General features: G+C 39.8%; 1 protein-coding gene across 2 annotated transcripts in view; it reads left to right on the top strand.

Annotated features, from left to right (window-relative positions):
* The window catches only part of CFAP221 (cilia and flagella associated protein 221), a 79,297-nt gene that overhangs the window by 9,334 nt on the left and 44,277 nt on the right, over window positions 1-25,686 (top strand). For both annotated transcript variants that reach the window (XM_072960836.1, XM_031678657.2), the window contains exons 4-7: window positions 4,724-4,810; window positions 4,965-5,063; window positions 6,436-6,536; window positions 22,168-22,271. In XM_072960836.1, the coding sequence (XP_072816937.1) occupies window positions 4,724-4,810; window positions 4,965-5,063; window positions 6,436-6,536; window positions 22,168-22,271 (391 nt within the window). The remainder of the gene's footprint in view (window positions 1-4,723; window positions 4,811-4,964; window positions 5,064-6,435; window positions 6,537-22,167; window positions 22,272-25,686) is intronic.

Genomic DNA, 25,686 nt, shown 5'->3' with positions numbered 1-25,686 from the left:
TAATTCTGGGTTGCCCGTGTTTTCAAATAAACTTTCAGTGTTAATTTAAAATTTGCAAAGGTTAACCACTATATATAAAATAGATAAAAACAAATTTCTTCTGTATAGCACAGGGAACTATATTCAATATCTTCAATAAAAATGAATAGCAAAGTGAATATATGTATATATGTGCATGACTGGGACATTTTGCTGTACACCAGAAATTTATGCATTGCAACTGACTATACTTTAATAATAATAATAATAATAATAATAATAATAATAATAATAATAATAATAATAAAAATGATAACTTTCTAAATGCTTCCTTCATCTTCTTAAGGCTTTTTTTTTCCCTTTGAATAATTTTTTTTCCTCCCAGTTTGAGTTATAAATGGCAAGATAGGAGTGCCATTTTAGCCCCGAAAGGGTATTATTTTTAACAACTGAAGAAGTAAAACTGACCTGCTGACAAAGTATAAAGAAATAAAGGGAATGCAGTTTAGGCACTGAGATGTCCTGGGCTATGAGACGGTAGTGAAAAGAGCCCTAGACCAGGGCTGGGGACCAGAGTTCTGGACCCAGCTCTGCCACTTAACCCAGGTGCAGTGAGCGGTACCAAATCTTTGTGTCGTCTCATAGTAAGAGGTTGTCCTAAAAGACCTCTTCAGTCCTTCTCCGGCTCAGCACAGGCTTCAGTAGGACAGAGAACAGGGATTATCTTAACATGCAATGAGTATTTGCAGCCAACCAAAAACTGAGAATTCCAAAAGTAATAAACTGCCCTGTGTTCCCAGTATATTTTAGAAGTCAATCTCTTGGATGTTGACTTTGCTTTCCAAAATGTAGAGAACTAAGTTGTTCAACTTTTGCTTTGATTGGTTGTTTGGTTGTTTTAAGTTCATCAGAAAAGCTCGTTGGCAAACATGTCCCTTGGAATTGTCTTAGGCAACATTTGGTTTAACTGTCCTTGTGAGAAGGAATTTTTCTCCCACCATCACTGCAGTCTGCTGGTTGCCTTCTTAGACCTCTGCCATCTGCCCTGCGGGACAGTGGTCCCAGCCTGTCAATCCTAACAAGTCTCCATTCCATTTCAGATCTCAAGTAAAAGCTGAACATTTTCTTACTCTTTCTACACTCCCTATACCTAAATATCTAAATTTTTGTTTGAGCCTGTTAATTCTTATTTCTATGAATCCAAATGTACATTTCCAGATCAAGCATCTTTTAAAGGTGACTCTGGGAAATTGCAGCCAAATAATATATCTTTATTATCGTGAATGGGATCTATATTGTTTTATTCTTTAAGAATATCATTCAATATTTTCTTATTGCTGACTTTTTACTCACTTGACAATATAGATACCATCTCTTGAGTTCTGTGGGACAGCCTTCATGTGTAAATGGGGAGTGGGCATGTTTGGATTTGCTCTGCTACACTCAGGTTGGAGGTTTCTTTTCTTTTCTTTTTTTTTTTATTGAACTATAGTCAATTTACAATGTTGTATTAATTTCTGGTGTACAGCATAGTAATTCAGTTATACATATAAAAACATTCCTTTTCATATTCTTTTTTCATTATAAGCTATTATAAGATACTGAATATAGTTCCCTGTGTTATACAGTAGGACCTTGTTGTTTATCTATTTTATGTATAGTAGTTACTATCTGCAAATCCCAAACTCCCAATTTATCTCTCCACCCCCTTTTCCCCCTCTGGTAACCATAAGTTGAATTTCCATGTCTGTGAGTCTGTTTCTGTTTCGTAAATGAGTTCATTTGTGTCTTTTTTTTTTTTTTAGATTCCACGTTTAAGTGATATCATATGGTATTTTTCTTTTTCTGACTTACTTCATTAAGTTTGACAGTCTCCGGTTCCATCCATTTGCTGCAAATGGCAGTATTTTATCCTTTTATATATATATACACACCACATCTTCTTTATCCAGTCATCTGTCAATGGACCATTTGTTTCCATGTCTTGGCTATTGTAAATAGTGCTGCTGTGAATATTGGGGTGCAGGTTTCTTTACTTTTTAAATAAAAATCTGGCTCAGCCCCTCATCCACAGGTACTGGCTGGATCTCCAGGCTGGGGAGTTCCAGCTCCTGTTCCCCTTGGGACCACTCAGGAATACTGGCACATCTGAGCCAGCCCAGTAGTTCTGAGAACAGACCTGTGGTTTTCAGCCTATAATGCCGCTTGCTGCAAACTGATCTAAGCCAATGAAGTTATTTCTAACTGTCATGTAGCTACTGATCATCTGAGGCTGATGGGAGGTGGGAGCCTTTAGGTTCCCTCCCCAACAGCCTTGCCAGCAGGCTGTCTGCTGTGAAGAAAACAGGTCCAAGAAGAAATTCTGCCATGTATCTCAACACTTATTAGCAAGCAGGCGAGACAAGATCATCAGACTTGTAATCTCCAAGGAGTCTCAGCGTAGCTCCTTGCAGGGAAGCTTTGCAGGCAGTAGACCTTCGGACTGGCTGACAGGATTTTTTGGCAAAAGAGGGCACCTAAGGGACTCGTGGGTCTTTGAACTTTATTCTAAAGGATACTGGGCTCTGGCCTCATCAGATTCTCATATTCCTTTTGTTCAAGAGTAAAAATATCTGTATGATATTTCTAGCCAATCCATGTGTCCTAAACATCCCTTATGCTATCGTAGACGACCTCTGCTGTCAACTCAAGCGAGCATATTGAAGTACTGTTAGTAGCCGCCTCTGGAGTGTGGACTCTGGTATAGGAACTTTCAAACTGCACTGGGCACTCCTAGAGCACAGATTACTGATTTCTAAGGTTAACTACCCTTGGGATACACATTAAAACCAGTGCACATGCTTACAATGCATTTTTTAAAAGTAAATGGCAGATGGTATAACCACTTCTGCTCCGAGTACTTCCTAGACTCCAACTTAAGGTCTTCAGTCCTCTCTCCACAACAAGCATGGGGACAGAGCTCTGTGTCAGGGCTTCCAGGCCCTGGGGCTCAGTGGCCACCTCTCCATTTCCAGGCAGGACTCTGGGTGTGATGGACACAGGCTCCAGGCATCCTGGGTTTCTCCCGAAGGAGCCACTCTTGTGGGTAGGAGGCCCAGGAGCCCACACCTTCACCAAGGGCTGGGCCCCTTGGAGGTCAAGAGAGGCCTGGGCAACCCTTTTTTTTTTCCCCTCAAGTTTCTCACATATTAAAAGATTATGCCATGTTGCTGCAAATGTCAATATCCCATTCTTTTTTATGGCTGAGTAATATTCCATTGTATATTTATATCACATCTTTCTTATCTTATCTACTTAGGTTTGCAGCAACATGGATGAACCTAGAGATGATCATACTAAGTGAAGTCAGTCAGGCAGAGAAAGACAAATATCGTATGACACCACTTATATATGGAATCTAAAAAATAATATCAATCTACTTATTTACAAAACAGAAACAGACTCACGGCCAAAGAAAACAAACTTACGGTTACTAGAGGGGAAAGGGGAAGGTGAGGGATAAGTTAGGAGTATGGAATTTACAGATACACAATACTACATATAAAATAGAGAAGCAGCAAGGATTTACTGTACAGCACAGGGAACTATACTCAGCATCCTCTAATAACCTATCGTGAGAAAGAATCTGAAGCTGTACCCTTGAAACTAACACAATATAGTAAATCAACTATAGTTAAATTAAAAAGAAAAGATAAGCCAAAACAAGGTCACAAAAACTGTGGTACTTTAATAATGTTCAGAGGTGACAAATAAGAACTTTTAACAAATACAGGCATCATTGTAATCTCATCAAGAAATAATGTCTGCAGCGGGTGGGGGTGTAGCTCAGTGGTAGAGTGAGTGCTTAGCATGCACCAGGTCCCAGGTTCGATTCCCAGTACCTCCAATAAAATTTTTTAAAAAGAAAGAAAAAAGATTTTTTAAAATACTGAAAACAAGTAAAAAAAGAGATGATGTCTAAAGTCTAATTTAGGGCCTCAGTGAATGTGAAGCCTTGTACAGCCGGCCCTGTAACAGGCCCAGCCTCTGGCTTGGACTTTGGAAACCAGGGGCCTCTTAAATATCCTCTGGCACAGGTGAAGGCTAGATCCCAGAACCCAGAGCCCTTGGTCCCTTTCCAAGCAGAGGAAGGAAAACCACCTCTACTCAGAGACCCAGTTAATTTATCCAACAGGTTGTCCTGCCTCCCAGGGATGGCCTCCTCCTGACCCCATCAGAGAACTCCTGACCTGGCATTCTTTTTCATGTGCCCCAGGGATGGACTGGAGGCTGTCCTTGCCACACTCCTTTTTCTGATTTCTTGACTGCCTGAGTGTCACCGGGTCCCCACGACCAAGTGGCATGCAGTTAGAGACACTGTGGGAGTGGGTGGGTGACTGACTTCTTAGCTTAGTTGAATCAAGGACTAAGCTGAGTTGAACAAAAAGTTACACACAGTAACCGGTTAGGACAGGGGAGGAGGAAAGTGTGAGTCCAGGTCTGGGGACCCCCTGGGGCTATGGCTCTGGAAAACTCAGGCTGAGCAGAGACACGTGGGCATATTTTATTACTCTTTCAATGGTGTGTGTTGTGCTTATTTCATGACTCTTTAAGTGGCGTATGATAGATTTTAAATCTCTTAAATGTTTGAAAATGCACCAGATCTCCTCAAATCCCTTCAGGAACAAGATGAGGTATCAATACGAGGTGAATATGCCAATCGATAAAACGGTGTATTCATCTCAGTGTTTCTTTTTCTCTCCAGCATCTGGTCAATATTTCCAATGAAGACATACATGTTCATATTTTACCCCCACAAACCAAATACTTTCAGATCAAGTATGTGAAAAAGGTAAGCAGCATGTGGTGGCCTGTGGTCCCGCGGTGTTCTTTGTTGGGGTGTGGTTTTCTGTCGCGGGTCTGCCAGGGACGGGTGTGTAGTGTTGTCACCATGGTCCTGCTCTCTGTACGCATCTCGTCCCAACAAGAGCCCCCTTGTCTTCTAGGAGCACCGTCTTGTCCCTGGCTTGTCCCTCACGGTCACCGTTACATTTTCTCCAGACGAGTGGCGATACTATTATGATTGCATCCGTGTTCACTGTAAGGTCAGTTTCTGAAAAGTGGGTTCTTGGGAGGCACGGGTGGTATCGCAATTTGTTATCTTCAAGGGAAGAAGGGAGACAGAATGGCAAGTTTGAAGCTTCTCAGTCCAGTGCCTCGGGCATCCAGTCTGAGTGGCTTGAGGGTACTGGTCCAGTGATGTGGGTCCCAGCTGGGAAAGCCTCAGGCTGCCTGAGAACTGGGACAGAGCCAGAAGCTGCTGTTTGCCGCAGGCTCCCACCTGCCCTGGCCTGAAAACCTCATTTATCATGCAGTGCTGGGAATGGATGAAGGCTTTTCGAATAACTTAAACATCTTCCTTTAAGCGCTAAGTTAAAAAAAAATCAGTCACAACCCCAAGTCATGATGACGAAACACCTGGGGTGGGATGGGGTCTCTGTAGGAACGTCCTCCGAGGCAGCTCGGGGGATCTGCATGGAGCGGGAGCTCATGCTGCTGTGTGAGTTCTCCCGCACATTTAATTCATTCCTCGCCCCCAAATTCCGGCACCACCACACCTCCCCCTTCTATGCATTTCACACCCAACCCTTGCAAGTTGAAAAGCTTTGAGGCTAACTAAATTTAACTTTTCAATACTGAAGTGGAAGACTATATATGCTGTAGTAAGAAGGTTTTAAAAAAAGAAAAAAAAACGCAAAATGAAGCTAGAATGTTGCTTTCAGGAGAAATTCTGAACCAAGAACAAAGACCCCTAGGCAGGCGTTGTACAGAGTGCGAGAGCGCACGTCCTGCTATTTAACGGTGATGCTATAGTGATACCTTGTGTTCAGGTGGCACTTCCAACTTTTTAAGGGCATCATCTGCTTTAATTCTCAAAAACACCTCTAAGGAAAGGCGGAATTATCACCATCTCAAAGGAAAGGAAGAAAGGAGGTATGGAGTCGGCAAAGGCCTTATTCCAGATCACGCATTACGCAGGACTAGAAGCAGGCTTCCCCGCCTCTGGCCAGTCCCTGGTTTACTGTTCCGTGCTCTGTAGATCAGCTGATTCTGTGTTGGTTTCTCTTGATCTCAGGCCACTAAAGATTGTGCTTCTCTGTAATTTTCTGAAATAGAAACAGACAGATTACTGTCTTCATCTCTATGTGAAGACATCGTTAACCTTAGCTTTCCTGGATAACAGTGGATCTCAATTTCAATGAAATATACTTAAAATTTTCTACATTTTATTTATAGCTAAGAAAATGATATTTCAAATGTATTTAAGCACTCAAGTTTCTTAGGGAAATTTTTTCCCTTTTTTCCTTTTTTGGTAAATATTTTTTTAATGATTGAAAATAAAATGAACTTGTAGGTACTTCATTTCTTACCTTGTTTTCAATGTAGTAAACTTGACCTTCTTCCCATTAACTTTAGGGAGATGAAGCATTGCTTATCCCCATCCATGCCTATCCTGTCGTGAACACACTGGACTTTCCCTCATTTATAAATCTGTCAAATGTTCTACTTGGTGAAAGGTAAGTTATCAAAATGAACTACCAAAATGTCACAGCATGTGAAAAGTTGAAGAAATACTTGTATACGTAAAAGCTGAGATTTGTTTTTCCTAACAGAAGGTTGTCGTTCCAGCTAAGTTAGCCTGGACTTGTTTCTGCAGAGGCGAAAAACAAAAACAAATAAACAAACCAATAAACAAAACACCAAAAACTGAAGTCAGGGGGTCATAAGCAAGAAAGGAATTTGTTGAGTCATTAACCTGAAAGGTGCAAGGTGGATCTTCAGGCATGGCTGGGTCTAGAGGGGTCTAACTCAGGTGCAGGAACCTGCCTCTCCCCGAATCGTGGTTTTGCAGGCTCCTTTCTCAACAGGCTTCCCTTTGCGGAGGCAAGACAGCTGCCAGAAGGTCCAAGTACCAAGTACTGGCAATAAGGGTGGTTGGAGGGGCTGGAGGGGTTGGGGGCAACCATACAAAAGTCCCAGGATTGAATCTTACTGGACCACTTGGGTCTCATGTCCATCTATTAACCAGTCTCTGCTTTTAGATGAAAATGGATAGAGGGAAGGCAAAGACGATGGACAATCATTATAGAAGCCAAGTCTCCAAAGCCTCCCCACTTCTTGTTGGGAAAATAGTTGATAATTCTAGCTGTCCTTTAAGATGGCTGGTTTTTTTAATTAAACGTCTTCTGCCAGGTGTAGTGCTGTCTGTCCCTAGGGCTATAAATAAGATGCATACTTAGCTGTCAGATAGTGCCGGTTATTCGAATATTGAAATAATTCTGTACTAGTGGGGAAACATATACTGTCCTGAGATCCCAGCTGCCTGGCCCCTCTCCTGTCTCCCCTCGCCTCCCAGTGATTTAGTAACTAAGTTGTCAATACCTAGTAATTTGGGGATGGAGGGAGGCACCTGCAGGACTTGGCTCCAGCCTTACATCCATTCTAATTGAGTACGGCATGTAAAGTCCTGGCTGAATGTCACTTTGAATATCACCTATGGTAAAAGGGTAAATAGACAAAAGTTCTCATCGTGAAGGTCCTAAAGTCTAATGGGGATAGAACCACATCATTAATTAGTTACATCAATTGCTAAGTGTTACAATATAGGGTCCTGTGTAGGCCCAGAAGAGGGAACACAAAACTGACTGGAGAGATGGGGAAGTCCTCACTCTTATAGGAGGAACACCTGGTTATCCTGAGGCCACCATGAGGTGGGACATGAGGATGGCCTTCAAGGCAGGGAAGTAGCATGTAGAAGGCATGGTGTCAGCAAAGAGCATAGACTGCGTCTTATGGGTGATGAATCCACCCAGTAGCTGGCAAATACTAGATCCCTCTTGATTTGGGCATGGGAGAGGCACCTGCAGGACCTGGCTCCAGCCTTGTATCCATTCAAGTCCAGACAGTGAGCAAAGGCTGTGGGCTTCAGCATGTGCACAGGGGTGAAAGCAGGCAGCACTGAGCAGGGAGTTACAAGTTGCTAATAATGACCAGGTAATAGAGTTCGAGAGAGGGGCAACTGAACATTTTTGGTGGCGGTGGGGACCAATGGGTATGAGCCTCAGGTCCCTCCCTTTTTTAGTGCCATCTGTGGTCTTTGACTGGAACCCCAACATTTAGATCTGGAACAGGCAGATGTGTGACCCTGTTCCTCCGCCCAACAGCTCCCCATGAGCTGACTCACCATCTTTCTTTACTTTCTTTTTCAGATAACTCTTTAAGAATTGTCAATAAGTAATATATTACAAAAATACGTGTAATAATATGTACAGTTTAAAGAATAATAATACGATGAATATTGATTTTAAGACATTGAGACATAAAGCACTACCGATAATTCTGCAACCACCATTCTGAATTTTGCGACAATTTCTTTTATTTATTTTAATAGTTGGACACGTACGTAGGCACCCCCGAATAACACATTGTTTAGCTTTACCAGTGTTTGATCTTTATATAAATGGAATCATACTGTCCGTAAGTTCTTTTGCAGGCTCTGCTTCATAATGACTGTGTGACCCTGAAAAATGACAACTTTTCTGTGCCTCTCAGAATCCTCGTGTGTAAAATGCAGTTCATAAGAGTACCTACCTTGTAGAATTGGTCTGAGGATTAAACAAGTTAAAATAGAACTTATTAATAGTTCACAGTAATAGTTAAAAGTTTTTAATACTTAATAATAACAAAAACAGTGCTTAGCATATAGTTAAATGTCAACAGCATATAGAGAAATTGCTATGAGAGGCTTGGAGTGGGAAGGCTGGCGGCCAAGTTGAATGTAGGCTTCTAACACTGAGTGACTGGGCTGATGGCAGAGGGGGATGTGTGAAGCCCCAAAGCAGCCTGTCAAGATCCGCGCACAAGCTGGGAGAGTGGCCAAGGTAGGGCAGGGTAGGGATGAGGTGAGGATGTAGCTGTGGGTCTAGGATGGAGAGTTTCTTTCTCTTAGCGTGTATATATTTTTTTCAAGTTTTATTGAGATTTTTTAAACACCTTTATTATGGTATGATTCCTGTACAATAAACTACACGTATTTCAAATGTATAATTTGATGAATTTTGATAGCGTATACACACATAAAAACACCACCACAGTCACTCCCCAAGAGGTGCAAATTTTGAATTCCCAATTTATCCCTTCCTACCCCGTTTACCCTCTGATAACCATAAATTTGTTCTCTATGTCTTTAAATCTGTTTTCTATTTTGTAGATAAGTTCATTTGTGTCCTTTTTTTTTAGATTCTACATATAAGTGATATCATATTGTATTTTTCTTTCTCTTTCTGACTTACTTCACTTAGAATGACAGTCTCCATGTCCATCCATGTTGCTGCAATGGCATTATTTTATTCTTTTTTATGGCTGAGTAGTATTCCATTGAATAAGTATACCACATCTTCTTTATCCAGTCATCTGTCGATGGACATTTAGGTTGCTTCCATGTCTTGGCAATTGCAAATAGTGCTGCTACGAACATTGGGGTGCATGCATCTTTTCAAATTAGGATTTTCCCACCTGAGAGTGGGATTGCTGGATCATATGGAACTCTATTTTTAGTTTTTTCAGGAACCGCTATACTGTCCTCCATAGTGGCTGCACCAATTTATACTCCCACAAACAGTGTAGGAGGGTTCCATTCTCTCCACACCCTCTCTAGCATTTATTATTTGTAGACTTTTTGATGATGGCCATTCTGACTGGTGTGAAGTACTACTTCATTGTAGTTTTGATTTGCATTTCTCGAATAATCACTGATGTTGAGCACCTTTTCATATGCCTGTTGGCTATCTGTATGTCTTCCTTTTAGAAATGTCTGTTTAGGTCTTCTGCTCATTTTTTGATTGGATTTTGTTTTGTTTGTTTTATTATATTGAGCTGTGTGAGCTGCTTGTGTATTTTGGAAATTAATCCTTTGTCAGTCACATCACTTGTAAATATTTTCTCCGATTCCATAGGTTGTCTTTTTATTTTGTTTATGGTTTCCTTTGCTGTGCAAAAGCTTTTAAATTTAATTAGTCGCTTTTGTTAATTTTTGTTTTTATTTCCATTACCCCAGGAGCAGACCCAGAAGGATATTGCTGTAACTTATGTCAAAGTGTTCTGCCTGTGTTTTCCTCTAGCAGTTTTATAGTGTCTCATTTTATGTTTAGGTCTTTAGTCCATTTTGAGTTTATTTGTGTTATGGTGTTAGAGAATGTTCTAATTTCATTCTTTTACAGGCAGCTGTCCAGTTTTCCCAGCACCACTTTGAAAAGACTGCCTTTTCTCCATTGCATATTCTTGCCTCCTTTATTATAGATTAATTGACCATAAGTGTATGGGTTTATTTCTGGGCTTTCTATCCTGTTCCATTGATCTATGTGTCTGTTTTTGTACCAGTACCATACTGTTTTGATTAGCTTTGTAGTACAGTCTGAAGACCTTGGGTAGTATGGCCATTTTAACAATATTGATTCTTCCAATCCAAGAACACAGTGTATCTTTCCATTTGTTTATGTCTTCTTCAGTTTCTTTCATCCGCATCTTATAGTTTTTAGAGTACAGGTCTTTTGCCTCCTTAGGTAGGTTTATTCCTAGGTTATTTTATTCTTTTCAATGTGATGGTAAATGGGATTGCTTCCTTAATTTCCCTTTCTGATAGTTTGTTGTTAGTGTATAGAAATGCACCAGATTTCTGTATATTCATTTTGGAATCTACAACTTTACCTAATTCGTGATGAGCTCTAGTAGTTTTCTGCTAGCATCTTTAGGATTTTCTATATATAGTATCATGTCATCTGCGAACAGTGACAGTTTTACTACTTCTTGTCCAATTTGGATTCCTTTTATTTCTTTTTCTTGTCTGATTGTTGGGCCTAGGACTTCCAAAAGTATGTTGAATAAAAGTGAGAGTGGGCATCCTTGTCTTGTTCCTGACCTTAGAGGAAATGCTTTCAGCTTTTCACCATTGAGTATGACATCAGCTGTGGGTTTGTCATATATGGGCTTTATTAGGTTGAGGTCTGTTCCCTCTGTGCCCACTTTCTGGAGAGTTTTTATCATAAATGGATGTTTAATTTTATCAAAAGCTTTTTCTGCATCTATTGAGATGATCATATGGTTTTTATTCAATTTGTTAATGTGATGTATCACATTGATTGATTTGCAGATATTGAAAAATCCTTGCATCCCTGGGATAAATCCCACTTGATCATGGTGTATGATCCTTTTAATGTATTGCTGGAATCGGTTTGCTAGTATTTTGTTGATGATTTTTGCATCTGTGTTCATCAGTGATATTGGCCTGTAATTTTCTTTTTTGTGTATGTGATATCTTTGGTTTTGTTATCAAGGTGATGATGGCCTCATAGAATGAGTTTGGAATTGTTCCTTCCTCTGCAATTTTTTGGAATAGTTCTGAAGGATAGGTATTAACTCTTCTCTAAATGTTTGGTAGAATTTGCCTGTGAAGCCATCTGGTCCTGTAATTTTGTTTGTTGGGAGTTTTAAATTAGTGATTCAGTTTCAGATACTGAAGTCTTATTTCTTTTCATTCTCATGATTCTAAAAAGATTCATGTTAAATCATCATGCTGTGCAGTTTCTCCAGCAGTGTCTACCTCATACCAAATAACTGGTTGAAGTCTGGAGCAAATCCAGTCAAGTTGACCAGTTGTTCTCTCCATGTGGCACGAACTGATCCTCCTTGCACAAAGCTGACTTCATTGACCAGTTGGTTAGAGCACTATAGACAAGCTTACCTGAAAGTCACCCGGATCCCCTCTTGGACTTCCCTTCAATTCCACACTTTCTGCTCTGAATCTGGTCCTATGGGCAAGGGAGCCATGTTGCTTTTATAACAGGTAAAATCACATGTTCATATCCGGACTACAGCTGCTCTGCAGACCACAGGGCCATATTAACAACACTAATAGGAAAGGTCCCCAGCTACTCCATTCCAAAGCCAGGACATTTTCATCTCTGAAACTCACATCATAAGTTTAAGAACTGACTAAAGGATACGTTTCCTTAGGCAGTGAATTTCATTGTTCATGTTAGACAGTATGGGAATAACCAAGGTCAGAATCGATGTCCAGTTGAAACCTTATTCTCTTGCTTCCCCCCGAGGTTGAAAGCATCTGGGCCACAGGAGAATGTGCATTCCCAAACTAGCACTGAGAGGGAAAGGCTGATGGCGAGGGTTGGCCCCAGCACAGACAACAACCCGATCCTGTCTTGCATTGTGCCAATGAAGAGCCTCTGTGTGAGAGCCCAAGAACAAACCGTAACTGGGTTAGAGTGAAAGGCGTCAGGATAAGACTGTAGAATCCTGAAGGAATTTTTTAAGCTCTCCCTAACCAGAATAGATTCACACTTTTTAGCTGGTGAGGGAATAGGGTCATGATAGGGTCTTATTTTATGTATCCCAAACTTAGAGTTGTTTGGAAGCAGTATTTTATGGAATCATCTGACAAGAGTGACTTGAGCTCATCAACACACTTGTTTTTACTTCAGCCCCTACTTGGATATATTGAGCAATACTGAACTTTTATTTCAAAATTGCTTCAAACTTGATATTCAGATAAAACAATCACTGTCTCCTAACAACAGCCTGAATTGTTGCTGTATGAAGAATTCTTCCACGTTTTATAGTTAAAATTGCTTTGATTTAATATCCCTTTGCTGATCTAGTTACTCATCTTGGCCCAGTCTCTTTTCATGAATTTCAGCAGGCAAAGAAAATCATCTAAACTGCAAGAATCTATATTAATACTGAAAGGGCATAAATGCTTCCCCCTTTCATTTAGCAGAAGTGAGTTCCAACTTGGAGGATGGGTATAGCTCAGTGGTAGAGCACATGCTTGGCATGCACGAAGTCCTGGGTTCAATCCCCAGTACCTCCATTAAAAAAAAAAAAAAAAAGGAAGTCAGTGTCAACTTGAGACAGCCAGCAAACAGAATTTTCATTGGAAGATCGAAATTAGTTTCTTTTTTTTTCAAATTTTTCTCACAAAATTTTGAATCCTAGAATTTTGACTCCTAGAGAAAGCCATTAAAAGGCTGAAAAACTGAAATTTAGGAATGTAATATTAACCTTATTAGTGCCTAGCTCAAAAATTATAATACTCTGCTTTTCTCCCTTAGATTTTGTGCAAATTTGATCTGGAAAATTGCCCAGTGGGTTTGCATGGCGCTAAGAGATGGAGCAGTACAAACGTATCAGCACCTAGAGCAAAAGAATGTGGGTATCAGGGGCCGTGATTAAAGGGAGAATCTTTTTCTTGTTTAGGGTCTTCCTGTCATTGTATAAATTCTTGGACTAATTTGTTAAATTTAACAGCATATATGTTTTGTGGCTTATATGAAACTACCAAGCTAGTATCATGGACTATGCAATCTGAAACCTAAAAATATTGCTATGAAAAATATCCATGGATCAGTTCCCAGTTCCAATATTTAAGAATTTAACATAAGGAGTTTCAGAGTCTAGCCAAAGCACATTCCTAGAAGAAGCAAAGGCAGAAATTGTGGATGGTTTTTGGTCATGGAGAGACACCCTAAACTGAAAGTGTTTCCTGGGCTCTATTCCTTCTTGCTTGGTTTCTGCAGCTGCCAGATCTCACACCAAACTCTGTCCAAGCAGCCACAGGTGGTCACTGCTGCTGCTCTCTGATGCCCAGGATCATAGGTTTGTGATACCTATATGCACTCACGCATGCATACGCATGCACTTTTAATATGGCTTCTAGAATGGTATTATTTAATGCTTGTCAAAATATTTAGAGTACCTAGCAACCAGTCAACTGCATTGTGACTTTTTTCTTCAACAGTTGCTTTCTCTTAAGTACGCCCCAAATTTCTCACTAAAAATTCTTACAGACTGCAATTTCAAAACCAGAAGAATTTGCTTTTAAGCTGCTTTGCTTGAAAAATTCATTTCTTATTCCATTGCCAAGTGAGCTTTTTGTTCTCCTAATTGCTGGTGGGTGAGCCGCGGGAACTAGTGAACTGAGAGCTGGTGCCCTGCTGGCTGTTTCAGGCCAAACCACATGACAGGTCATTTAGCTCCGAGGAAGTGTGATTTGAATACAGCCAGCGTGTGGTTCCCTCCACCCTCTCTTCTAAAAGAAGAAAAGTCTATCGGGAGTTCCTAGAGTATGCTCTTATCTTGTCGCAATAAATGCTATATTTTCTCAACAAAAAATGACATCAGCCTGCAGGAGGCTTTTCATCTCCTTTCACGTCACAATTTGTCTCCTTCCTTTCCCTTTAATGGGACTTTCTTCCTGATGCCATGTCTCCCTGATTTCTAGTCTCTGGCCACAGGCCCTGCCCTAAATCAAATGAGGGTCCCTGAATTTCATTCCTTATTCCATGTTTTCCCACTTTCATCTGCAACTCTAGTGAGTTGTAGGCGCTGTTTTCTGTAGCATTTATTGGTTCTATTAATATTTTCATATGTAAGTAAACTAAGTTAATTTCTAAAAGGCGTTTTATGCTGTATGAGTCCACCCGTCTTAGGAGATACTCAGACTAGTCATGTTTAGAGACAGAAAGTAGACTGGTGGTTGCCAGGAGCTGGGGGAGCAGGGAATGGGGAGTGACTGTTTAATGGTTACAGAGGTTCCATTTTGCAAGATGACTGAAGTTCTGTGCGTGGATGGTGGTGATGGTTGCACAACAGTGTGAATGTGTTGCCAGTAGATGTAACACGTGTCCAGGTTCCTGTCTGATCCCAGAAAGAATTCAGAGACAAGACGTGGAGGTTAAGAAAGTAAAGTGAGGATTTATTAAGGGATAGATAATACATTCTCAAGGGGAGAATGGGCAGGCTCAGGTGAGTGGCGGCGCTGAGTTTCCTTGGCAAGTTGGTTACATGGAGTGTAAAAGTGAATAGGCAGAATATTCACGGGGGAAGAAGCTTTTGGGTTGTATTCCCTGATTTTCATCCCAACTCTCCACCTTCCCAAAAGGAGGAGGGATTTTTGTTAAGTATTTAATCTGGATTGAAAGTGTCCTGGCATTGGTGCATGATGGGTACTTCTCATCTGCAAGGCTAATTTTATTTAAATGAGGGCATAATGAGCAAAAGGTTATATTCGGACACTGGAGATTCCTGCCTTTTCCCACGTTTCTTTGTCGGTCTCCAGGACACTTGTCACCCCAAAATGTGTGACTTCTTATCAGTCCAGAGGTTCCTGCTTTTCTCTGTCTGCCCAAGGACCCCTGTTGTTTATGTGATGTATGGTTTCCTGTATTTGATCTGTGCCTCTCCTTTCTGCCCAATTTCTACCATTTGGCCTGTGTCCCCACTTCTCTGCTCATATCTAGTCATCTGCCTGCTCCATCGAATGTACCTAATTCCACTAAACTGTACACTTAGAAATTGGCAAAATGGTGAAGTTTATGTTATGTACATTTTACCACATTTTTTAAAAATTATTTTAAAAATATGAATAGGGTACATATTATCTCTGCATATGACAGATAACATCACCTGGTCACCTCTGACGTTTTCAAAATTCAGTTCCTTTCCACCTACCTTAACTTCTTTTACCAACTATGCAGAGGTGACCTCATTTAATTCCAGTTGTTCCCTAGTGTTTTCCACAGAATTCCACCTTTTCTTAAATTGCTGAGATGTGGGTGAGGATGCAGGTAGGGAGCCGGGGAGGTTTTACCCATAGGGAGAACTGAGTAGGGTTGGGGGAAGAACTGAACCAAGGGTGAGAAAGGAGCTTGAAGGCCAGGCCAGCAAGAGAAAAACATCAGACTTCCCTCTTTGACTCTCTATCGGTCTTTGCCTCTAATCTTGGTCTAAGCTTAGTCTAAAACGAGGGTAGTGTTTAATTCCATAGGTGCAAAAAGATAACTAGATACCTGTTACTTGAACTTTTGTGTGTGTGTGTGTGAGGGAGGTAATTAGATTTATTTATTTTTGGAGGAGGTACTGGGGATTGAACCCAGGACCTCATGCACACTAAGCATGTGCTCTACCACTTGAGCCATATTCTCCTCCACCATACTTGAACGTTTCTTCATGTAAATTTGTGTTTGTCTTTATTTGACTATATCATTAAGGATCATAGGTCCTCTTTGCTTCTGGTTTGGGGCTCCAATCCCCATGAGATTGTGTCTTTGAAAATCAGATAAACAGCATATGAAAGTTCCTAAGAACATAAATTATCTGAGATAAAAGGGCATACTTTGAAATTTGACATATAATTTACTCTCAACTCTTTATATTTTCACATTGTTTCCCATTTGTTTGGGGGTCTGGCTTCTCAGGCAAAAAAAAATCATTATCTCTGATTTCTTTCTGTGTTGGTTGGTCACATTCTGAATACCGCAATTTACATCTAAAGCTTAAAGGAAAAAAATTAGCCAGTCCCCAGATTTTCTCCTTTCTCTCTCTGGGCATGCCAGTGTTGGGGAGGAAGTTGGTAGCATTTGAGAAAAGGTCTTGGGATTTTATAGGCCTTGGTTGCTGATGGGCCAATTAAAGGAAATGGCTTTCAAAAAACTCAACAAATGAAGCACAGAGGAATCAGTTTTTTAGAGGACGTCAATAGAGAACAAGACGGCAATGCAAACAATGAGATGTCATTGGCTCTCCGTTACTATTAGAGACCGAGGAGAGGTGATGTAGCATCTCAGTTGAGAGCTTGGGGTCTGGGGTCGTGGCTTTAATTCCCACCTCATCTCTTATTAACTGTGTGTCCTTGGCCCTCCCATTAGGTCAGTTTATTTACCCATAAAGTGTGTATAGTAGTACTTATAGGGTTATTAAGAGAGTTAGCTGAGGAGGGGAAGGTATAGCTCAGTGGTAGAGTGTGTGCTTAACATGCATGAGGTCAGTGTCTCCATTAATATAAGTGAATAAAACCCTAATTACCTCCCCCCAAAAATTAAAAAAAAATTTTTTTATAAAGAGGGTTATCTGAGGTACAAGCACGGTGACTGGTGCCTATTAAGGGCTAGTGCCAAAGGAAAAAAAAAGACATTGCCAAATTAAGATTTCAGCCAGAAATGGGGTAAGGTGATCATCTACTAAAGGAGAAATGAGGGAGAAAGAAAGAATGCTGTTTGGGTCTGTTTTTCTGCCGCCGTGTAACAAACCACCCTAGAAGTAAGTAGTGGCTTAAAGTAACAACAGTCATTTGTTTTCCTCACGAATCTACAATTTGAACATGGCTTGATGCAGAAGGCTGCTCTGCTTCGTGGAGAGTCAGCTAGGGCTGCCCAGCAAGGGGCTGAGAGAATGCACTTTCCAGGACGGTCCGCTCACATCCTGGCTGTTTTCCAGGAGCTCAGTTGGGCTGAGGACTGGGAGCCTCCCCACATAGGTCTCTCCACAGGCTGCTTGGGCTTCCTTACAACATGGAGACTGGGTTCCAGGGTGAATATTCCAGGAGAAGCGGGAGATGCCGGATTCTCAGCATGGCCTTAAGAAAGGAGGGCAGCATCAATTCCACAGCCCTCTTGTAGTTAAGTAGTCATAGAGCTCAGATCCCAGAGAAGGCGACATAGACTCCACCTCTCAACAGAAGAAATACTGAAGACATTTATAGGCGTGTTTTAAAACTGCCACGACATGTAGTCCCAAAGCTTGCTCAGACTCTATTTTTTCATGAGTCTTCTGTACGTTTGGAAGGGAATGGATGTCCCACAAATACGTTATTGCTGTCCACATCTTCTGATCTGTAAATGATTCGTATATCAAAGAATAGTTGACAAAGGAAAAGTCCTACTCAGTTGACTAAGTTAGAGTCTATCTTATAGTTTAAATTATACATTTGCCTGTGTGGGAAGCTTCCCTTTGTCTTGATGGTGTTTCCCTTAAATTTTGTGCATGTGTAATAACTAATGGTTCATTTATTATTGTATTGTAAATTATTATAATGGTTAATTTATTGTGCTGTCTGAATCCAGCATTTGTCCTGAGCATCATCAGTTGAACTTCAATCTTTAAAAAGGAGTCAAATCTTATTTATGGCAAGAAGGCTTCCTCCTTCCAGTCTCTAAACATTGAGATTTTTTTAATTAGGGAGGAAATTTGATTTCATGTTATTTACAATAAGTTCACAAGCTCATCCATTCTCTCAAGAAATCATTGATTGCTCCTTAGACCAACACATTGTGCAATTTTAGGGTAAATGATAAAAATCACGTCAGAGTAAGGTAATACAAGTGTTACATAATTTGCTAGAAGTTAATGTGGTGTCTGGCCCTCTACTAGCATTTATTGAGACAAGGAACAAGAAAGATACTTGAGTTTTTTATTATGATTTTATATAAAAATTTTTTTTAATAATTTGTTTTTCTGGCTTTTTGGGGGGTGTAAGTAATTGGGTTTATTTATTTATATGGAGGCACTGGGGATTAAACCTAGGACCTTATGGATGCCAAGCACACACTCTAAGACTCAGCTATACCCTCCTCCTTTTACTGTTATTTTATAATTTTTACTTTCTATAAGGCAGTTTGTACTCTTTTCTTCTAATAGGCACAGAGTTTGTACATGATCATAATGTAAGTCTATTATTTAAAATGTTTGGGTTGGATTTTATTAAAAATAATGTATAATTCTTTCAAAGTACTTAATATCCTTTTATACATAGCCTTAGCATATTTGATTAAATGTTTATATAATAAAGTAAAAGGGATAAAAAGTTGTAATTACTTGCAAAAGTACTAACTTCTAACTGCTTTTTAATTGGTTGCCTTCTATAAGTTATAGAAGAACTCTAATTCAGGCTCCTATTTGCGTCGAGGATTAATGAGATATGTATATTTCTTTATGTTTCTTCATTGCAGATCAGATTTAATTGTATTTAGCAATGGGAATTTAGTTGAGAATTTTGAGTCTCCCCCCCACCCCAGAATCTAATAAGTTTGTTTCTTCACATATGAAAAACTACTAAATAAACTAAACTTCGTATGTGCCAAAATTTCTCTTGATCCAAATTAATCTAGACTGCCCTTGATTTAATGATTAAGGAGGCCCTCCACACTAAGTTGACATCTGTGATATGAATAGCAGCAATGAAAACAAAATTCAGTGATTCCACTGAAATTTGTATTACTGGCACTGCTGTGTCTCCTTCTTAATCCAGGCACTTGGAATTTTGTGCCCTTAAGGAATTGTTTGTTTTTCCAACCGATTAATGCATCAGGAACTTGGCTTCATATAATGATCATTAAACAAATACTCTGACACCTTTTCCATGGGAATTATCAGAGCTCTGAAATTAATTACAGATTGGGTATATATGAAAAGACTTAGCAGGTTTTTTTGTTTTACTTTAGTTCAGGAAAATGCAAACTTCCAACTTTTAGCAGAACCCCAAGCAGCAGACTTGACCTTGCTAGGGCAGCTCTGAGCAGAGCCCTGGGGGTATTGACTGGAGGGATATAAAGCCCATGTATCTGTGTGGGTCACTGGCCTAATGTTCAGACCAGGTTTGGGCAGTTTAATGCTTCACATTGACCATTACCCAAGGCTGCTTACATCCTGAGGGGTATGTAATTTGCGCTGTCAGTTTTATCTACCCGGTGCTGTAAATAGCTGATGCTCAGTGGGGCCTGAGTGTCTGATAGGTTGAGTTGCCTTGAAAACGTGATGACTTTTATGTACCCTGTGTTTCAGAATTAGAAACCATCTCAGAAAGTTAAGATTCATGAACTGATACTTCTAGTAGACCCTGATTTAGGACAGGATTTATGAGTTTGGTGAAAAAAAAAATCTATGAAGTATTCACTTCACTGTGGGCTGAAGTGATTACTCTGTACAATGACCCTTGTCTAGAATTTAGGTCAGTGAGTATAATTGACATAACAAACATCTAGAATGTACAAGTTAATAAGAGAACAGAACAACCCAGTAGGAAAGTAGGCAGAAAACACAAAAACACCCAGGCAATTCATAGGAGAGGAAACCCAAATGGACACACACAAATACAAGCTGAACTTTGATAAAATGAAAATGAAAATAAAATGAGATACCGTTTTACCCCATAAGGTCGGAAGAAGTTAAAATGTCTGGGAATCCTGTGTTGGTTAGCAACAGGAGCTCTCGTATGCTGCTCGTGGAAGTACAAATTGATACAAGTACTTTGGAGAGCACTTTGGCCATATCAGTAAAGCTGATATTTTGACTTTACTGCTAAGCTGTACTTCCATTCCTTGGTTTTAGCTAGAGTAGCCCTGGTACAGATGCAAAAGGAGTCACAGCCAAGGACCGTCATTACGTCAGTGCAGTGGTGAAAGGGTACAAACAACCTAAATGCCTTTCAGCAAGGGAGCAGAGAAATAAGGATGATGTGGTCATACAACGGAATGCCCATCACTAGTTAAAACGAATGAACAGAACTTCAAGTGTCATCATGGATAAATTTCAAAAGCATAATTTTGAGCAAAATTAGCAAGTTTTAGAACAGTATTTCTGAAGGCAAATAATAAATATTATATATTTTATGGGTACATATATATGTGGTGATATTATAAAAATCCATGGGAATGATGGTGAATACAGGTAGCACCCCCCCCCAGGGGAGGGAGGAGAGAGAAGAGAACCAGGGGGAGGCGTACAGGGAGCTTCAGCAGTTCTGCAATGTTCTATGTCTTGAAAAATAATACACTGATTTACCCAAAGCAAAAGACTTGATGGAGCTTGGTAGTGGATAAAGGGACTTTTATTTTATTATTCTCTGTATTTTTCCTTATATTTGGAATATTTTAGACATTTTTGAAGGTGATGAAATTCTCCAAATAAAAATGCTCCTGGCCTAATTTTTAAAACCATATTTGAACTATACTGTATCCCCAAAATCATTATTGAAAAAGAATTATTTCATTTTGCTCCAACAAATATTTGTTGTCTGTGCCGGACTCTGGGATTTTGCTGAGTTATGCCGGAGAAGCAAGTAGACTCAGCTCTGCCTTCGCAGGACTTAAGAGTCTCCCAGGTAGAAAGACAGGTGCTGGCAGGTAAGGATGGGAAAAGCCCATAACAGATTAGGCTGGGATGGCAGCGCCCAGAAGGCAGCGTAAGAGTTGGCCTGGCAGCTCTGCTCAAACCCGTTACTGTCTGGTTCTCCCAGGAGTGTGAGCTGGGACGTGTGAGGGAGACGAGCAGTGGGCAGGGAGGTCCTCATTGGGCAGGTTAAGAGGTAGGGACCAGCCACTGGGCAGAAGGGCGTGGTGGGCCATGAAGGTGAGGGAGTTAGGTGGTGGAGAAGGGAACACACAGCCCAGACGGAGGAGAAGGAGGGAGGCACAGAGAAAGTCAGGGGTGAGGGCAGGGCTGAGTTACTTAGAGGAGGAGCTGCTGAAAGGGGCCCAGCTCCCCGAGGCATGCCAAATGGTGGCTGGACAGCTCTGCTTCTCCCACAAAATCATCCTGCAAACTCTGGCGGACCTGGGCTTGTCCTGATGGAAGGAGAAGATGTTAGGATAAGCTCAGGGCTTACTAAGAAATGCCACCTCTGTGCTGTAAGTAAGTATCTCAGGCTTACTCAGAACACAGCCCTGTCTTGGGTGAGAGCATTTCTGAGAGCACAGCCCCTCTCCAGATCTTCTGCTGATTGATTGTTCAGCTTCTAACCAAATAGAGTCTCTAGCATATTTCAGCCACACACGACCCACAGGGTGGTTTCTTCAATGCGGTCCAGTTCCAGGCTCTGTAAAGGCCAGGGGCTTCCCAGGTTTCTGTGAGGTCTGCTTACTCAGCGTTCCCAGGTCCCCTGGGGCATGTTGTGTGGCAGAGATGCCCTTTCTTGTGACTGTGAGTACCCACGGGATAAACCTGCCAGGACTCGAGAGGCCGCAAGACAGAGGTGTTTGGTGCATAAATGTGGGACAGTTGACTGCACTGAATTCTGGTTCTGCCACTAACTAGCTCTGTCACCTTGTACAAGACAGTAATCCTCTCTGTGCCTCAGTTTCCCCTTCTGTAAGTGGGGAAATCATATTACTACGTGGTAGGATTAGAGTCGTTACTATCTGGGAATTGCGTAGGCTAGCTGTCACCCAGGAATATTGTATGAGCGTTGACTGTTCTCATTGTTGTGATTATTTATTACATAATTTGAGTCTCTAGTCCTTGATACCAAAAGAGCTAGTTATAAAGAAAAGTAATATTTTCCATTTTTCTTTTTTTTTTTTGCAGCAAAAAGTATGTTATTCCTTTGCAATGCAGTTGTCCTGTGGATTTCGAGTTTCATGTCACTTTGATTCAGTCTCATCAAGCCTTTAGTGTTGAGCCAACATCAGGTAAGGAGAGAGAACTTTCAAGTTTCCAATTTCCTGAGAGTTCTCAGATGGAAGAGGATTTGGAAAGTGGGTCTCACATTAGGAAAGAGAACACGCCACATTTGAATAGGTTGTTTTCAAATGTGTAAGAATAATAAACTTTACATATCCGACATAAGGTAGATTGGACTTGGACACTTGGGAATCAAGACACTTTGGGATACTTTGTATCATGCAGATAATTTATAATAATGTCCAGGTAAATTGCTTCCAAAGTCAAAACTTGAAATCAGAAGTCAATCCTTTCAGTTCTAGTTTGGACTCTTGGTCCATGCTTGGTTTTGTAGTCTCCTTTTAGTTTAATTTCAAATGAAATGGGAATATTATTTCTTCTGAGTCTTAGTGAAGGGTCTCAGGCATTTGTCTCATGTGTGGTGTGGACAGCCTGCCTGCACGCCCTGAATGGTATAGATCCCAGCAATGCTCAGGAGCTTTGAAAGCTTTACCTGAACTGATGTCCACTTCTCAGTTTCTGTCTCTTGATATTTAGTTTAGAGTTGTTAATGTCTGTTCACTGTGGTCTGCTGTCAGTGCTAAAATAGTTTTTGTTTTTATTTTTTCAGATTTATTGGCATATAGTTGACATATAAAATTATAAGCTATTTAAAGTGTGCAATGTGATGATTTGATGTATGTATACATTGTGAAAGGATTCCCACATCGAGTTAATTCACACATCCATTCACCTCACATAGTTACCTTTTGTGTGTGTGCGTAAGAACATTTAAGTTCTAATTCTCTTAGTAGATTTCAGTTTTACAATACAATGTTATCAACTATAGTCACCATGTTTTCTATTAGATCCTCAGACCTTATTCATCTTAGAACTGAAAGTTTGTACCCTTTTGCTAACCTCTCCTTTTCCCCCAACTCCCAACCCCTGATAACCATTTCTCTACTCTTTGTTTCTAGGAACTGGATTTTTTTTTCTTCTAGATTTGCATAGAAGTGATACCATGGCAGGGTTTGTCTTAGTCTGGATTGTTTCACTTAGCGTAATGCCCTCTGGCTTTCTACGTGTTATTGCAAATGGCAGGATTTCCTTCTTTTTTTAAGGCTGAATAATATTGTGTGTATATGTATATATATGTGTGCATGTATATATATATACCACAACTGCTTTATCCAGTCATCTGTTGAAGGACACAGGTTGTTTCCATGCCCTGGACATTGTGAATAAAGCTGCAGTGAATATATGGGAGTACAGATATCTCTTCAAGATAATGGTTTCATTTCCTTTGGAGATATACCCAGATTGTTGTTTCATATGGTATTCTATTTTTTTTTTTTTGAATGTTCTGAGGAACTTCCATGCTGTGTTCCGTAGTGGCTGGACTGCTTTATATTTCCAACAGTGCACGAGGGTTCCCTTTTCTCCACAGCCTCTCCAGGATTTGTTATTTCTTATCTTTTTGATAATAGCCATTCTGACAGGTGTGAGGTGATATCTCATTGTGGTTTTTATTTGTATTCCCCTGATTATTAGTGATGTTGAGCATGTACCTGTTGGCCACTTGTATGTCTCCTTTGGACAAATGTCTGTTCAGGTCCCCTGCACATTTTTTTTTTAATTGGGTTGTTTGTTTTTTTGCTACTGAGCTGAATGAGATCCTTGTTATTTTGGATGTTAATGCCTTATTAAGTATGTGATTTGCAAATATTTTCCTCCGTTCTATACACTGCCTTTTCATTTTGTTGATAGTTTTCTTTGCTGTGCAGAAGCTTTTGAATTCAATGTAGTCCCACATGTTTATTTTTATTTTTGTTGCCTTTGCTTTTGGTATCAAATCCCCAAAGTCATTGCCAAGACCAGTGTCAAGGAGATTTTTTCCTATGTTTTCTTCTGGGAGTTTTATGGTCAGGTCTTACACTCAAGTCTTTAACCCACTTTGAATTCATTTCTGTATATGGTGTAAGATAGTAGTTTAGTTTCATTCTTTTGCATGTGACTGTTCAGTTTTCCCAACACCATTTATTGAAAAGACTGTCCTTTTCTCATTATATATCTGGGCTCCTTTGTTGTCAGTTAATTTGCCATGTATACATGGGTTTATTTCTAGACTCTAATCTTTGCCACTAATCTGTCTATTTTTATGTCAATATCATACTATTTTATAGCTTTGTAATACTGTCTGAAATCATAAAGTGTGATGCCTCTACCTCTTTTATTTTATCCCAAGTCTTTTGTGATTCTATACGAATTTTAGAATAGTTTGTTCTATTTCTGTGAAAAATACCATTAGAGGTTTGATAGAGATTGCATTGAATTTGTGAATCTCTGGGTACTATGGACATTTTAACAATATTAGTTTTTCCAGTCCATGAACATGGAATATCTTTTCATTTATGTGTGCCTTCTTCAGTTTTGTTCATCAATGTCTTATAGTTTTCAGTGTACACGTCTTTCATCTCCTTGGTTAAATTTATTTCTCATCACAAGGAGAATCATTTTTCTTTTCTTTTTATTGTATCTGTTTGAGTGATGGATGTTAACTAAACCTATTGTGGTAATCATTTCACAAATATGTACATCAAACCATCATGCTGTATACCTTAAACTTATACAGAGATGTATGTCAATTATTTCTCACTAAAACTGGAAAAAATATTCTTAGGTATTTTATTATTTTTGTTGCTATTGTAAATGAGATTTTTTAAATTTTTAATTTTTGATAGTTTGTTGTTGGGATATAGAAATGCAACTGATTTTTCTATATTGATTTTGTATCCTAAAACTTTAGCGAATTTGTTTATTAATTCTAACAAGTTTTTTGGTGGAGTCTTTACAGTTTTCTATACATAATATAATGTCATCTGCAAACAGAGACAATTTTCTTCTTCCTTCTGAATTCAGGTGTCTTTTATTTCTTTTCCTTGCCTAATTGGTCTGACTAGGACTTCAGTATTATGCTAAATAAAAAGTGGCAAGAATGGGCATCCTTGTCTTGTTCTTGATCTTAGAGGAAAATCTTTGAGCTTTTCACCACTGAGTATGATGTTAGCTGTGGACTTGTCATATATAGCTTTTATTATATTGAAGTACATTCCCTTTATATCCATTTTGCTGAGGATTTTTAACATGAAAGGATGTTAAATTTTGTCAAATGCTTTTTCTACATGTATTGAGGTGAATATATCATTTTTATCCTTCATTTTGTTAATGTGATATATCACATTGATCGATTTACAGATACTGAACCATTCTTACACCGCTGGAATAAATCCCACTTGATCATGGTATATGATCCTTTTAATGTATTATTGAATTCAGTTTGCTAGTATTTTGTTGAGGATTTTTGCATCTATGTTCATCCAGAGAAATTGGTCTGTAATTTTCTTTTCTTGTGGTATTCTTGTCTAGCGTTAGTATCAGGGT

Source organism: Vicugna pacos, chromosome 5 (assembly GCF_048564905.1).
Source record: "Vicugna pacos chromosome 5, VicPac4, whole genome shotgun sequence".
NCBI classification, from domain to species: domain Eukaryota; kingdom Metazoa; phylum Chordata; class Mammalia; order Artiodactyla; family Camelidae; genus Vicugna; species Vicugna pacos.
Note: the sequence above shows the minus strand (reverse complement) of the source record. Positions and strands in the feature narration are given on the sequence as shown.